The 16,492-nt window shown below is 39.7% G+C and overlaps 2 protein-coding genes across 2 annotated transcripts in view; one reads left to right on the top strand and one right to left on the bottom strand.

The window, feature by feature from the left end:
• Positions 1–8,842, bottom strand: part of GLUD1 (glutamate dehydrogenase 1) — a 38,518-nt gene extending 29,676 nt beyond the window's left edge. Inside the window, exon 1 of the mRNA XM_061179723.1 lies at positions 8,214–8,842. Within this exon, the coding sequence (XP_061035706.1) occupies positions 8,214–8,667 (454 nt within the window). The 5' untranslated portion in view covers positions 8,668–8,842. The remainder of the gene's footprint in view (positions 1–8,213) is intronic.
• A 136-nt stretch (positions 8,843–8,978) lies between these two features.
• The window catches only part of SHLD2 (shieldin complex subunit 2), a 94,312-nt gene continuing 86,798 nt past the window's right edge, over positions 8,979–16,492 (top strand). The window contains exons 1-2 of the mRNA XM_061196609.1: positions 8,979–9,029; positions 10,093–10,148. The gene's annotated coding sequence lies outside the window, so the exon portion shown is untranslated. The remainder of the gene's footprint in view (positions 9,030–10,092; positions 10,149–16,492) is intronic.

Here is a 16,492-nt window from a genome sequence, read left to right as displayed (position 1 = left end):
AAATGCAGACCTCTGCAAACTATACACAGCACAAAACATTTCTCAGCCTTTTAACTCCCAAATATTTTCCTTACTACCCTCAAGAGCCTAAGATTGGTGTACAGTAAGTTTTTCTAGGAGGAAAAAAAAAATCAAAAGCAAAAACTAAGTTGCTATGGTGATAAAGAAAACACACCAGCTGATTACTTTGAAAAAGATGCAGTGAAAACCACAACTGAGTAGCTTGAATTTTTCTCCCTTTTGCTAGCTGACTCAAACCCAAAAACATACAAAAAAGCTCCTAGCGACTAAGTCACCATTGTTTTTTATGATGAATCATTAACTAAACACATTCATGGAAATTCAAATGGGATTTTAAAAGTTACTTGAACCTGGATCTTTTAACAGTGTTTGATTTACTGACCAGAAATTCAATTTCCAACTGTATTGTCTCTTTTCAGAAACTATTTACTCAATAACCAAGAGTTCTACCACGAGCACAGAACCCCAGAAAGGCAAAGAGGACTTAGAACTCTTAAAATTCATGCACTAATACACTTGCCATTTACTCATTAGAACCTATTTTCTCACTTAATAATATTCCCTAGCTCGCAATAGAAGAGCATAACTTAATTAAAAATGAGGAGAGGAGGGAAAGCAGCAGTGAGGAACCAGTACCTACCCGCCAGCAAGTAATGACCATGTAAAATACTAGAAGTCTCACAAAAATTCCTTCAGCTCCAGGAAGGAGCATTTAGTACAGAAACTAAGGATTGCTTGACAGTATCCATGTACCGTTCCGTGTAAGAAGGCAGGGAACAAACACTTTACAGTCTTAACCCATTATCAAAATCTTTATTTTAAGCATTTTGAAAAGACAAAACTAAGCTTTCTGGGAAGCAAATGTTTAGCTGCTGTTGGAAAAACGAAATGAAAAATATATTTCTTCTTTCCATTAAAATTTCAAAATTATGTAATACATATGCATGTTTTCAAAATTCAAATACAGAAAAAGCTGATGTCTCCTGATTACCACTTATGACCCCAGTCCTTAGGGGTGACTATTCTTGGCAACTTAAATGTATATATAACCTTCCAAGTCATTTCCCTGCGTTTATGTACATACATATCTATAGAACATAGAACTGTTTTGTGTTTAAGTATTTAACTTACTGCCCGATGGATGGAGGAAAGAATATGAATTAAAAGGGGGATTGTTAATTTTTGTTTTATAGATTCCTTATTCTGATAATAACACTAAGCTTATCTTATCATATCTTCATACCAAACAGGTCCTGGAAATGATGTTAGTAAAATTGGTGAATATAAAGTGGATAACACTTAGTAAAAGACAACAATTTGTTATAAAAAGATTCAAAGAGGTAAAGGCTCAAAATTTCAGATATCTAGTTTCATATCTATTATTTACAAGTCTAGGTGATATCTGAGAGGGATTTTAAGAGAGGACGAGAAGAATTATAGGGATATGGGAGACAAGGTAGGGACCGGCACCACACTGTTTTTTTGCAAGGGTAAGATTGAGAAAAACATATGCCTGTATTTCCATTTTTCCTAAGGATCATTTTACACCAGATTTCCTTTATTTTCAAAATTCAATCCTCTTTCCTAGTAACACTTCGTTCCCTGATACCAGTTTTCCTACCAGTGTCTCAGATGAGAGTTAAATCTTTGACTCCCCATTCCATATATTCTACCTGTAGGGGAATCCTGAAGCTAACCAGGAGCCCATAAAGAGTTGCCTCATTAGAACAAAAGGTGCTCTTATCACCCAGGAAATTCCAAGGGATTTAGGAACTCTGTGTAGGATGCTCCTACCATCCCCCATAACTCAGGAAATTACAAGGGTTTCAGGGGCTCTGTGTCAGCAACTGGAGTCAAAGGCCAAATATCAGAACAATGTATACTCCCAGAACGCCTATCACTCAGGAAATTACAAGGATTTTAGGAGCTCTGTATTAGGAACAGTGGGCAGAGACCACATAAATATTTATTATTCCATAAAACCTTACTTTTCACTATTTACAAACATATTCTGTCCTCATGACCCCAACACACAGTCCCACCTCCTGCCTGAGCTGATGCCACCCCCTCTACGACACCTCCATCTGAAATGACCTTTCCCCAGTCGAACTCCTAACCAGCCTTCCCTACTTCCAAATCAAGATGGTCTTTCCCGGGCATCTTCCTTGAACTCCTATTGCAGTAACATATTACCCAGTGTGCTTCCAACTGTGTCACTTATTGACTGGTTCCAGGAAAGGAAAATCAACCTTTATAATTTTCATTTGTGTCATCTTTCACATTTTCCTCTAGCCAAGCAGCAATTTAGAAAAATTAGAAGGTCTGACAGACTTTCTCCAAGAACAATCAAGAGAACAGCAATTCATGATAAACAAAGGCTTTTCTTAGTTTTTAGGAAGAGACACCCAGAAGAAAGCCATTTAAAAATTTGTGACCTGAGTAGTAATAAATTTTGACTAACTCTAAAGAATAAACAAAGTGCAAAGTGCAAATTGCAAAGTGCTAAAAAAATTATCGCACTGAAGACCCATAAAGATACATGAAATAACACTCTGGTGGAGAAATGAGTTTTTCTGGCCGATATAAACTGTTTAAACACCAAAGCTCTTGAAACCTCTTTCAACAGAAAACTCTCTTTAAAATGTTCCTTCATTGCCTAAGTAATTACAACAAAAGGGACTGGTAAAGACATCACCTGTGAACGCATTTATTTTCTAGCAAGAAGTTAGGTCTTCTAATAGCTATTAACAAATTTCAAATGATCCAAAGTAGTAGGAATCATTGTGTTGATGGCATGACATGATTCTCAATCAGTGCTTACCCCATGATACAATTTGTAACTTTTTACATGAATAAATCCAGACAATGACTAAGAAGGTGGGTGCTGGAATCTGATGGCTGGAGCCTGAACCCAACCCTACTACTTACTGCTGTGTAACCCTGCGAAGGGAGACCTCACTCTTCAGCCTTAGTATCTGCATCCGAAAATCTGGGTCAACAGTGCATTCATGAGGTTGTTCTGAGGAATCAAAGCAGTGATGCACGAAAAGCTCTTAGCAAAATGCCTGGTGTACACCACGTAAGAGCTCAATAAATGCTATTATTGCTATCCCTTGTTTTGCCAGTTGACTTTTGTGAAGGCAGACTCTCCCAGGTACAGCTAGCTGCCTTTTGAAAGGTAACTAAAAATGTCTTGAGCAGCCCTCTCCCAGATTGTCCTCTTGCCCTTCATAAAACCTATCCTGCCTTTATCAGTAGTATTTCATACATTAACACTTCAGTCTTGATAGTGAGTACTTCAATCTGCATTAATTTCTGCCTCTGGAAAGGGGAAAACACTGATTCATCTGGATAGCTAGGTCAGTTTTAGATAATAGCTGTGGACTTAAGACTGTTCACGGTTATCTTGTAGGAAAGGACTGGGAGTAGAGCTGCTTCATTTTATAACTTTCACTATTAGAACATTTGAGTCATATGTATGTATTTTAACAGGGGTTTGTTGGGTAGAGCAATTATGGGCCATTTATGAATCAATGTGCTTCATTAAAGTGATATTAAAGGTTTTTTCCTTTATTATTTACATTATAACAACCTAATTATTATTGGTTGTTGGCAAAGCCCTCAGTGTCTTTAACATAATTAGATAAGAAACAATTTTCCTAAGCAATCTAAATTATCACCAACAATCTAAACCTAGTTTCTTCCCACTGTATAAGTTATAAAATCTAAGTCATTTCTTAGAAATTTAAACATTGTCAGTTTATCTGGAGTTTGATACATACTACTGGTGTTTGTCCTCCAATTTTTGATGCCCCAATTCCTGAAAAGTGTCCTTTGCATATTAAGTGAGCAGTAAGTGTTTGTCTTCCTGCATATGGGGTTTTTACTGCCAAAGCAAACTAGCTAGAGGGATTCACACAAAGTGACAGAAGACTGAAGGACAACCTGGCTTATAGGTCTCCACCATTATCGTAGCTCTTCATTCCCTAGTATTTTCGGGGAGGGCATTTGGCTCCCATGAAATAAGAAGACCTTTATAACAGCAACACAATTCATATTTAACTAAAAAAGTATTAAAAACAGCAATAACTCAGGGCTAAGGGCTAGAGGGTAGAAGACATAAACTACCTGTGTTCTAACTGAACTTCCAGGTTGAGTTAAATTTATATACAAAGACTACATTTACCTTGTGGCAGCAGATGTAGACACATACTCACACTCTAAAAATATTAGATAGTGTGAATTTATTCAAAGTTACCCGTTTTGATGGTTGTCAATTCAGCATAGGAGAAATAAGAAACATTTTTTTCCAGTGAAAGCAGAGGATGTCTCATTTTAAAACAGTAGTGTTTTCTCAAAAAGCACTACCATTTACCACAAACTTAGATCCCAAAGGCCGAGGGGGACTTCAATACTGTACCGACTCCAACCCTTAGCTGGCTGCCCTGCCCCCAACCCCTGTATCCTGCCGCCCAAAGACAAGAACAAAGACCATCTACCTCCTACTGTTTCTTTTTTTGCATTCTGGCTCTTAAAAACAAGTCAATGGGTTAACATAAGGTACACTTTTTTTGGGGGGGGGGTGCTGATATTTGCAGTTAAACGAAAGATTTAGGTCAGTGCATCAGGATTCCATCAACTTTATTTAAATGATAATTTTAGAAAGTTCTAAGAGGAAAAATCAGTCACAGGAAATTTGGACTCAACATTTTAAATCTGAAGACCTGAGGGGGGTGGAGGATGGGAGGACAGGAGGGAATAGAAAATAAATTGACTCCTACATCAATGAACTGCTATCATCAATCTCTCTACTTCTCCCCCGTGAGTTAAATAATAAATTTCCTTCTAAAAAGGTATATTAATCTCAGGTCGAACCAGGGCCAATAAAATACAGAGAAGTTATTCTGAAAAAGTTAACAGGAATAATCACTGATAATGTTTTCAAACACGTAAGAACCTTTGAAAGTCTCCTTAAAGCAAATTCCCACAAGGTTCATCTTTGCTGAAAATATTTTTAAGGCCTCCCTTAAAACTTCCTTTCTGAGCATGAAGCACACTCTTTGCAAATCCTTAACAGATGCAAATCTATTGCCTTCATTTAAATATGGTTATGTGGGAAAAGAGAAGCACAAAAACAGTATGTATTATTAAATATTTACTTATTAAATATTTACTCAGTATAAAGTACACATCAGCCACCCTCAGGTCTTAAAACCACCTGTTTCCCTTACCCATATTATAAATTAGATTGTTGTTTGCTACAACCTTGAGAATTTTATGTCGGAAAACTCAGGTAAAAGGTTGCTCTTGATGAAAGATTAGAAAGCTGAGGGTTGGGAAAAGGATGATGAGGAGCAGACAAGGGTCCCCCACAACCCAAAGAAGTTGGTCGAGAAGGCAGTTGAGTTAGGATGGGGAGAGAAAAGTGTGCTTAGGAGGGTAAGTTCACATGGCTTATCCAAAGCATTTAAAAAAATCTCAGTCACCTAATATATGCTATATTTCTAAAACTAGAGTGAGACCAAGGAGGTTAACAACTTTCTTGTACTGTTTAATTAGAGGGAAAAAAACCCACTGAAAATAAGTCCCTCTTGGAATATACATTCTCTGCAACAAGATGGGGGTGATAAATGGGTAGGAAAATCCCAGAGTGTCATAAAAGCAAAGCATGGATATCTACAGTACCCCCATTTTGCTGATCATCTATTTAGTATCCTGTTCATTATCTTTTTTTTTTTTTTTTTTTTAGTATTTGTTTATTTATTTATTTATGGCTGTGTTGGGTCTTCGTTTCTGTGTGAGGGCTTTCTCTAGTTGTGGCAAGTGGGGGCCACTCTTCATTGCGGTGCGTGGGCCTCTCACTATCGCGGCTTCTCTTGTTGCGGAGCACAGGCTCCAGACGCGCAGGCTCAGTAGTTGTGGCTCACGGGCCCAGCCGCTCCGCGGCACGTGGGATCCTCCCAGACCAGGGCTCGAACCTGTGTACCCTGCATTGGCAGGCAGATTCTCAACCACTGCGCCACCAGGGAAGCCCCCTGTTCATTATCTTAAGCACTCCCAAAATATGTTGAAGAGCCTGCATAGCTATCTGATCCTCCCCCATCCTTTTCTCTCCATAAAGTCTTTCAAATTTCTTAAGATAATAAATTTATCACTTTATAGAGGCTGATTTTCTTTCACATTATCTTGTAATGCTTGCTACTATTTATTAGTTGCACTTCCGTTTCTCTGTTAATATGCTGGGATTTAGTAGTGCTTTCACTAGCAAGCCTTCTTGTAAATGGGATAAATATAACAGAGAATTGTATCTTACATTCTAGTAAGAACAAGTGTTACAGTAACAGTGCTTTCTATAGCTGATGCAATTTGTTGCTAGGTTTATTATTATTTTGGTATAAAACTGCTGTGGCAAGAGGAAGAGGACTAACAAACTAGGGCAAACTTTAGTTGCTTTAGTGAGTCTGTGGAGTCGTGACTCATGATAGGAGAGGGCCTGGCATAGAAAGAACAGAATAATATAAAGAACTTCAAGGAAACGAAGTCAGATCCTGCAGAAAAACAAATATACTGGTTTTGCTGCATACCTTTTAAGCAACTGGAAAATACTGCCAACAAGACAGTATATAAACTTGATGTCCATTCTAAAGAAACACTGCAATTTAATATTTGCTAACTTTGCCTCTTCTTCCAACATCTTTGCTTTTCTTAGGAGCTTGAACTTGTATTCTTGGTTTAGAGAATAAGGGAGTGGATAGGAAGAAGGCGCTGAAGAAGGCGCTGTAGATGGACAGTGTGTATGTTTTATGTATATTGGAGCTGGAAAGGGAAACCAGAGGTCAAAGTGGTTCAAAAGTTGGTTTTAGAAGAGGAAACTGAGAGCTAGAGGATAATTAAGCTCTAAAGGTTAAGTCCTAGAAGTGGGTGGGGTCAATGCAAATTTAGCAAGTAGTAGAGGTAAATCATTTACCTTTGCAGTTTGAAGCAACCTTTGTTCCTGGGCTAAGAATGCCAGCAGAGCTCAAATTTTTCTGCTAGAGAGATTTCTAAAAATCATCCTTAGAAGTAAGCTGGTATAACAGAACACTGGACCAGATTTACTGAGACAAACGGTCTAGCCCAACATCCTCTGTGCTTATTAGCCAAGCAACCTCCAGCTAGACTCTACCTCCTCGGGTACTTTATTCTACATAATTTTTTAATAGAAAAAAATGGTTTTGCCACGTTACTTTTAAGCACTATTAAAGATGCATTGTGCGATTTTAAGGGGGGAAAAGTAGGGGGGGAGAGCCTTTATTTGCTCAAAGAAAGCAATCTGCCTGCAGAAGAAGCCAAATCTACAGACATTCAAAAATTTAAACTATAGGATAACTTGGTGACTATCAAATTTTAACCGACTCATCCCCTTTCTTCAAGCACTTTATCTTTTCCTCAAGCTCAAATCTGGTGCTAGCCTGGACCAGTACACACCCACAGGGCTATTTCATTCCATTGGCTGGCGGGCCGTCCTGCAGTCTACACCCTTTAGATTTACTGTCAGGATGCCTGGTGTTTGTCAGATGTTACACTGCTCATGTACTACCTTTTTTTGTGTGTGCAAAACTGAAGCTGCCAGAGTAGGAAAGTAATTTAATAAAAGATCGAAGTATAATTAATAAATTCATTTGGTTAGTAAAACTCTGGATTTCAAACCTAAAAGGCAATTCATTTTGTATGTTCCTGTATCATCTGTCACTGTTGTACAAAGGGTGAAAAAATCCGAAAACAATTATTTTGTGGTTTGCGTTCGCTTGAGTCATAGAAGCCCACAAAATCTTGTAGAGGCACAATCTGATGGGCCGGTCATTTCCTTTTCTACAATTGATTTCCGTCAAGACCCACCCTGTTTGTCACAGTCGCTAGGATCAAAAGAGCGATGCAGTGTCTTCTGCATACAGCATCAACGAGCATAAGCCGGGGATGACGGCTCGCGGGGGAAGGACCAACTACGTGGTGGGGATAGGGCGGAAAATTCACTATCCACCAGAGCCTGACACATCCCAGGCCGGGTCTGGGAGGGAGCGGGGAGCGTGGGAGGAGGACAGTGCCCGCCGGGGCTGAGTCGAGCCGTGACCCGGAGGCAGGAGGCAGGAGGCAGGAGGCAGGAGGCCGGGCGGGGCAGGGCAGGGCCGCGGGACAGGGCGCGAGGGGCTCACCTCCCTTGCAGGGCGTGCGGTGCTGGCTGTGCTGGGCCCGGTAGCCCTCGATGACCTCCCAGGAGCCGTCGTCGCGCCGGATGGGGAAGGACAAGCTCAGCACATGGTTGCAGGGCTTGATGATCCGCAGGATGCCACGCACCCGGTTCCGCTTCTGCTCCTCGCTCTCCCGGGTCTTGAGGTCCTCCACCAGCTTGTCCTCCACGATGCTGGCGCCGCGGTCGAAGAAGCCCTCCACCATCTTGAAGAAGTTGGGGTCGTCCTCGCGGTCGGCCGCCGCCTCGCTGTACTGTCGCCGGCCGGGCGGCGCGAGCCCCGGCTGCGGGGCGGCGGCGACTGCAGCGGGCTGCCCGCGGGCCCGGCCCAGCAGCGCGGCCGAGTCGGCCGCCGCCGAGCCTAGGGCTGCGGGCCCGACGCGGGACAGCAGCAGCGCTTCACCCAGGCACCGGTACATGGCGGCAGGACGGAGGCCGCGGAGCCAGGCGCTCTCGCAGGCCCGGGGACGGACAGAGGGAGGAAAGGCCCGGCGCGGGCTGCCCTTTTAAGCCGCAGCTTCCTGCCTTCCTGGCTGTCCCCTCCCCTCCGGCGCTCGCCGCCTAACGGGAGGACGGACTCTGAGTGCAGCGGGCCAACGTCGCCTGTAAATTGCATGGCAGGGGGCGCGCGCCGCCCAGGGAGCCGGGGCGGCGGCGTGCGCCAGCGGGGGCTCTCGGGGGCGTGCAGGCGCGGGCCGTCCTGGTGCGCATGCTCGTAGGGCGAGGGGCGGGGCGAGGGACCCCGCAAGCTTCCGGGATCTGAGGGGAGCAGGTGTCTCAGGTTTGTGCGCGGCACGGGCCTCGTCCGGGGAGGGTGTTTTGCCGGGGGAGGGGGCCTTCTTGGGGAAGGGGCCTATCCGCCTCTGGGGGGCGCTGAGAGTCCGGTCCCGGGACCTCGCGCGGGTGAAGGTGGTGCGGTCTGGCGGTGGGCCGAGGGCGAATGAGTCATGGGTGTCCCTCCTTTCCGCCCGCGCGCCCTTGGGCGCGGGGCAGCCATCCTGCCACCCCTGCGCCTGTCTTGGGGCGGTCCGGAGAGGCAGCGTTTGGAGGCCGGGCTAAGAGCTTGGCTTTATCCGCTGGGACTTCGAAGAACTCTCGTCATCGGAGTTGGAGTTTTGAAGTGGCTTGCAGGAAGTGGAAAGGAGAAAGCCTGGGAGCTGGGGAATCCCTTACCTATTGGCTTTCACCACTTTAAGTTTTTAATTTTGTTCCATTCAACCACTCAATGAGGTTGAGATGAAATAGTTGTGTAAATCGTTGTATCTTTCTAAAATTTACTGAGTGTGCTTCCCCATTTCAGAGATACGTTCTTGAAATAGTCTAAAAACAAGGACACTATAGAAATGCAATGATACTCCCGGATATTCTTTCTCAGTAGTATATGTATTAATGGTCCAGAATAGGATTTGTAAACGTTAAAGGACGTGAGGGTTTAATTATGTACTTACACATACTTGATGAGAAATGCTAAAGTTATACATTAGATGCTTGTAAAAGTCTAATGACTCAGTTTTTAAGACAAGCTATCAAAGGCGCCGCATAACCAGCTTTAGCGGTCCCAGTGTACGTTTGTGATTTTAAAATGGCGCTTTTTTGACCTGCAAAACGATTTTGCTTCCTGACATTCACTTTATTCATCTGTTAGCATATGGAAGAGAATGTTTTAATTCTCACTGTATTCTGTACAGTATAAGGTGATAACCTAGATCAACTAAATTACATTCATCTATTCAGTGTGCTGTCAAAGCAAAAAAGGTGGAGCTTATCTTATTTTTATCTTTTTTTTAGTATTATCTTATTTGCTAGATAAATGATAGTCATTATATTTGTATTGTGTTTTTCAGTGATAACTATTCTCTGGACTGAATCCTGAATTTGTCTTGTTGGTCAAATGATTAAGGTACTAAATTTCCTTTTCACTTGATAGTATTATTTTATATTGCAAAAACAACAACAAGCAAAAACAAAGTATCAGAATAAAGTGATTAGAATCAGTAAACGTGGAAATATTTCCCCTTCAGATTAAATTCTTAGGTATGTTTTGAGGAAAGTGGTTTAAAAGCTTAGTTTTATTGCCCTTGTTTATCTCTTTCTTGATAACTATAGCCTTCAGAAAAATAAATGTTTAACTTTGCTTCTTCCCAGTTTTGTTCACCTGAATTCAAGAAGGTAGAAAGGCTATGGAAGGAGTGAGGAAATTTTAATTGAGAGTCTCCTATGTGTAGATGTTTTACGAAATATCTCTAAAAGAAACCCTAAAGTAGATTTTTTAGTTTTTAAAATCATTGTTTTAAAATTATTTACAAGTTGTAAAAAAAATTCAAACTGTATAGATTTTTTAAAAAGAGTGAAATCATCCAAACACTGTCCTGACCCCCACCTTCCCATTTAGTAAGTAGTTGGAATGTTTCTTTTCATTCTGAAGTAGGTATTATAATTCCTGATTTAGCTGGAGGGTGAACTGAGGCTCACAGAGACCAAGCAAATTGTTGATGATCACCTAGATGGTAAATAGCATGCTAAGATTCAAACCGTGTATCTGACTCCAAGTTATGCTATTTCTGTTATTCCAAGAAGTATTTTAAGTATTTGTTGCATTTAGTCTAAAATTATTTACTGTGATGTAAAGTCTAGTGAGTTTCAGCTTTACACTGATGATTGCTTTATAAAATATACAGATATTTTGCAAATTAAAGTTTACTGATAATAATTTTCCGTTCAAAAGGTGGCTAGATTGGGGTTGACATGTATACACTAATATGTATAAAATAGATAACTAATAAGAACCTGCTGTATAAAAAATAAATAAAATTAAAATTAAAAAACAAAACAAAACAAAACAAAAAAACAAAAGGAGGCTAGAATTTAACTTGAAGGGAATTTTGGTCATTTGATAGCATTCAACAAGACAACTGGTTTTCTGCCTTTAAGGTTTATGAGTTTTCCTTAGCTGTTTCAAAATTCCAGGTCTTTTCTCTTTGATTCATAGCATGCGTTTGTGCTTTCAAGTGCTTTCAAAAATATTTTAGAATTATTTTAGGATTTAGAAAGACAGCATATAAATGCAGGAACAACATAGTTGTTTTAAAAATAATTTAATTTGGAAAGATAATACATACTTTCTACTTTCTGTCTCTAGATTTGTCTGTTCTGGACATTTTGTTTAACTGGAATCATGCAATCAATATATATGGTTCTTTGTGACTGGCTTCTTTCACTTAGTGTATGTTTTAAAGATTCATCCGTGTTGTAGCGTGTATCAATATTTCTTTTCTTTTAATGGCTGAATAATGTTCATTGTATGGCTATAGCCCTCTTTTTTTAATCTATTCATCTTTGATGGACATTTGGTTATTTCCACTTTTGGGGTATTGTGAATAATGCTGTTATGAACATTCTTGTACAAGTTTTTGTTGGGATGGATGTTTTCAGTTCTGTTGGGTACGCACTTCGGAGTGGAATTGCTGGGTCTCTGTTTAATCTTTTGAGGAGCTGCCCAGCTGTTTTCCACATAAGCTGGACCATTTTAATTCCTATAGGCAGAGGATTCTAATTTCTTTGTATTCTCCCCAACACTTTTTTTTTTGCAGATTTTTATTGGAGTATAGTTGCTTTACAATGTTGTGTTAGTTTCTGCTGTACAGCAAAGTGAATTAGTCATACGTATACATATATCCCCTCTTTTTTAGATTTCCTTCCCATTTAGGTCACCACAGAGCATTGAATAGAGTTCCCTGTGCTATACAGTAGGTTCTCATTAGTTATCTATTTTATACATAGTAGTGTATATATGTCAGTCCCAACCTCCCAGTTCATCCCAGCCCCCCAACACTTGTTATTTTCTGGTGTGAAGGGGTGACTCATTTTGGTTTTGATTTGCATTTCCTTGATGGCTAATGATGTTGAGCATCTTTTTTATGTACTTATTGATGATTTGTATATACTTTTTAAAAAGAAATGTATATTCATATCCTTTTTCCACTTTTAAATTGGATTGTCTTTCTATTGTTGACTTGTAAGAGTTCTTTATATATTTTAGATATAAATCCTGTATCAGATATATGATTTGCAAGTGTTTACTTCCATTCTGTGGCTTGTCTTTTCACTTTGTTGATGATGGCCTTTGAAGCACATAAGTTTTTAATTTTGATGAAGTCCAACTTATAAATGTTTTCTTTTGTGGCTTGTGCTTTTGGTGTCATGTCTAAGAAACCATTGTCTAATTGAAGGTCGTGAAGATTTACACCTGTGTTTTCTTCTAAGAGTTTTGTAGTTTTAGTTTTTACATTTCAAGTTGATTTTTTGTGCATGGAGTAAGGAACGAATGCAGTTTCATTCTTTTGCATGTGGATAACCAATTGTCCCAGCACTATTTGTTCAACAAAAGACTATTTCTTCCCCACTGAAGTGTCTTCACACTCTCTTGAAATCAGTTGACCTAGATGTGAGGATTTATTTCTGCATTCTTTAGTTCTTTTCCGCTCACCGATATGTCTGTCCTTATGCTAGTACCACAGGGTCTTGGTTAGTGCAGCTTTGTAATAAGTTTTGAAATCGGGAAGTGTGAGTCCTCCAACTTTGTTCTTTTTCAAGATTGTTTGGTTCTTCTGAGTCCCTTGAATTTTCGTATGAATTTTAGGATCAGGTGGTCTATTTCTGCAAAGAAGCCAGCTGGAATTTTAGTTTTATGTTGAATCGATAGATCAACCTGCGGAGTGGTGCCATTTTAACAATATTACATCTTCTGATTCATGAACATGAGATGTCTTTTCATGTATTTGGGTCTTTTAAAATTTCTCTCAGCCATGTTTTGTCTTTTCAGAATATAAGTTTTGCACTTCTTTTGTTAAATTTATTACTAAGTATTTTATTCTTTTTGATGCTATTATAACTGGAATTGTTTTCTTAACTTCATTTACAGATTATTCATTGCAAGTATACAGAAATACAGTTGATTATTGTATATTGATCTTTAATGCTTCGACCTTACTGAACTCATTTATTAGTTCTGATAATTATTGTAGCGGATTCATTAAGATTTTCTATATACAAGATCATGTCATCTGCAAGTAGAGGTAGTTTTACTTCTTTCTTTCCAATCTGGATGTGTTTTATTTTATTGCCTAATTGCTCCTTACTCTTTTTTACTGTTGTATAGTACTTCATTGTACAGATGTGCCATGATTATTTTTGCTATTCTATCATTGATGGATGTATAGGTTGTTTCCAATATCTTGAAGTTACAGTGGTGCTGCAGTGAATAACCTATTACATAGAATATCAGTTTTCAAACTCTTTCGTCTCAGGACTACTTTACCTTAAGAGTGAGTGGTGAATTTGAACTTAGAAAGAATTTAATATCAGAATTTTGTTTTTCTTATAGAGTTGTTTAGTTCATATTTGACATAAATTTTCCTATCTGGATATTAAAAATGATATAATAAAACCAAATGATATAACAAATCAAATATTTAATTTTTTTAAAAGGGCTTTTAAAACAAGGAACTAAAAATCTTGATTTTTTATTTAAATCAGGTCCCCATGTTATTAATTTTTATTTATTTATTTATTTATATGGCTGCTTTGGGTCTTTGTTGCTGTGCGCGGGCTTTCTCTAGTTGTGGCGAGCGGGGGCTACTCTTCTTTGCGGTGTGCGGGCTTCTCATTGCGGTGGCTTCTCTTGTTGCGGAGCACAGGCTCTAGGTGCACGGGCTTCAGTAGTTGTGGCACGCGGGCTCAGTAGTTGAGGCTTGTGGGCTCTAGAGTGCAGGCTCAGTAGTGGTGGCGCATGGGCTTAGTTGCTCCGCGGCATGTGGGATCTTCCTGGACCAGGGCTCGAACTCGTGTGTCCTGCGTTGGCAGGCAAATTCTTAACCACTGTGCCACGAGGGAAGTCCCCCCACGTTATTAATTTTAATAGGTTTTAGTTCTCAAGTGCTTGTCAGTACCTCATTAATCAGCCAGATGAGTGTGGGGGAGAGAAGAGTACCCCATAAAGAGGGGAGACCATTTGCAAAGGCCTGAAGATAAATGACACCATGGTTTGAAAATACAGGGTAGCGTATATTTTGGTTAAAAGCAATTTGATCATCATAACAGTTTGGCTTAAACAGCCATTATGACTATCTCCAGTTCTGTTTTTTATTCGAGTATTGGTAATTTTGGTGCATCATGGATTGTTTTTCAAGTCTTTGTTCCATAGTTTTAAGGATAATTTTTTCTAATATTTGCTTTTGTGCTTCTGATTGATTTTCAGAAAAGTTTGTAATTTTGGATTTTTTTTCCCCTTTAGTGAGTATGTTTTTGTAATAAGCAGAAAAACAGTAAAAGAAACTATATCCAAGAAAAGGATCTGAAATTTTCAGGGTTTGTAGTCCTTTTCTTCTTAAAAAACTTTTTTTTTCATAATAAATCAAATGTCAGTTATATCTGCTTGGCTAGTTTGGCTAAGTTTTCATTTTGCTGTGTTGCTGAATAATATTCAACAAAGGTTTTATCAACTCTTGCTTAAGGGTTCTTTCCCTGTTATGAGTAAACGTGAAAAATCGTAGTAGGTTCTTTATGCCTTTAAGCATAGCATGCAAGAAACAAGTGAGGTCTCTTAAAAATTAACTGTTCTAAGCTAGGATTTTGAACTCACGTGTATGTAATTCATTATGTCTCTGTCTCTCTCTTTTTTTAAATTGATGTTAAGTTTTTTGCAGTTATTCATTATTCAAGATGCCTCACCATTCAGCTCCACTTATTGATCTATGTGGATGACCCTCTATAACAGCAAATCTTTATTCTATCTTTAGCATTTTCTCTCTGGAAATTTTAGATCAGTTGTGATTTCAATATGGAATTAGGGAAAAGAAAGAAAAATTATAAGCTAAAAATTGCAACACATTTCTGATGCTGTTAAAAGCAAACATAACTGAAAAATATACTGGAGAAGCAAAAAGTACCTTCCCGTTGGCCATCATGGAGAGATGCAGAAGAAACAGACTTTACTGTGAAGCATAGATGCGTGTATAATTATACTGAGTTTGCTCCTTAGTGAAAGGCAGAAAAGAAAAACATGAATGAAGCAGTAGGGATTAAGGTAGAGACACTGGTAATGTAAGCAGATAAGTTAAGGGGTCCCTGGAGAAAGAGAACCAGGAGTGGTTTTCTTGACATAAGAGAAGCCATTCTGTGATCTAAGCCTGGCCACAACGCTTGCCCTTGAACAAGTCTCAGTAATTATGATCTTAAGGGAACTGAGGGAATGCAGGAACAGAGAAAAGGCAAACAATAGTGCAGTGATAAAGCAGAGTCCTAGTTCCTCCTCAGGGGATATACATAATAATATATCTTTGAGTTCTGCAGGAACTGAAGTCCCATCCAGGTGGAGGATGGAATGATGTTGACCCTCCTGACTTTGAAACACTAAAGCTTGGACTCTGTTGACCTTTGCCCCAATTTGCCCCAGTTTGTTTTTGTTTTGTGTTTTTTGGCCATGCGTTATGCCGAATTCTCCTCTGCTCAAGTGCCTACATGAATATGCAGGTACCCTTACCTTAAAACTTCCCCACTTTGCTGTTCTGGGAGACACTGCTTTGGGAAAGATCCCAGGTGTTCTCCTTACTTGCTGCAAGTAGTAATAAATCCTTCCTTCTCCCAATCTTTGGCTTGGTTGTGTCTGTTGGCTGGACACCCACCCAGAGGCCAACCCAGTTTTCAAGTAACAGTAATGGCTGGAGTTGGCTAAGTAGCAACAATTTAACTTCCTGATCTGGATAGCATGCAATGAACAGATATTCATTAGCTTTGTTAGTTAGGATGCTTTGGCCCTCAAGTAACAATATCCAAATAAAGATGGCTTAAACTAAAGCCATAAACTAACTAGTAACTATTATCCAACAAGAAGTCCAGAGGCAAGGATATTCATTGTTGGTACAGGGCTTAGTGATCCAGTACTTCAGGGACCTAGGGCTTTTCTCTGTGTTATTTTTAGCAACTTGGTGATATCTTTCCTCATGGTTGCAAGATTGCTACAGTGGTTCCAGGGGTCACATGCAGACACAACCAAGTATTATGTAGAAGAACAGCAGTTTCCTCCCATACGTATCTCTTTATTGAAGAAAACCTTTTCCAAAGGCCTGCCAGCTTGCTCAGCTCTCTTAGGCCCCAGTAGCTAGGATTGGTTATTTGCCCATGCTCTTGCTGTAAGGGAGGCTAGAAAGAGGACTTTCTGGCACTTTTAGCTTCTGAAGTATAGGC

The sequence above is a fragment of the Eubalaena glacialis genome, chromosome 1, assembly GCF_028564815.1.
Source record: "Eubalaena glacialis isolate mEubGla1 chromosome 1, mEubGla1.1.hap2.+ XY, whole genome shotgun sequence".
NCBI classification, from domain to species: domain Eukaryota; kingdom Metazoa; phylum Chordata; class Mammalia; order Artiodactyla; family Balaenidae; genus Eubalaena; species Eubalaena glacialis.
This window is presented reverse-complemented; position numbering and strand designations above follow the sequence as displayed.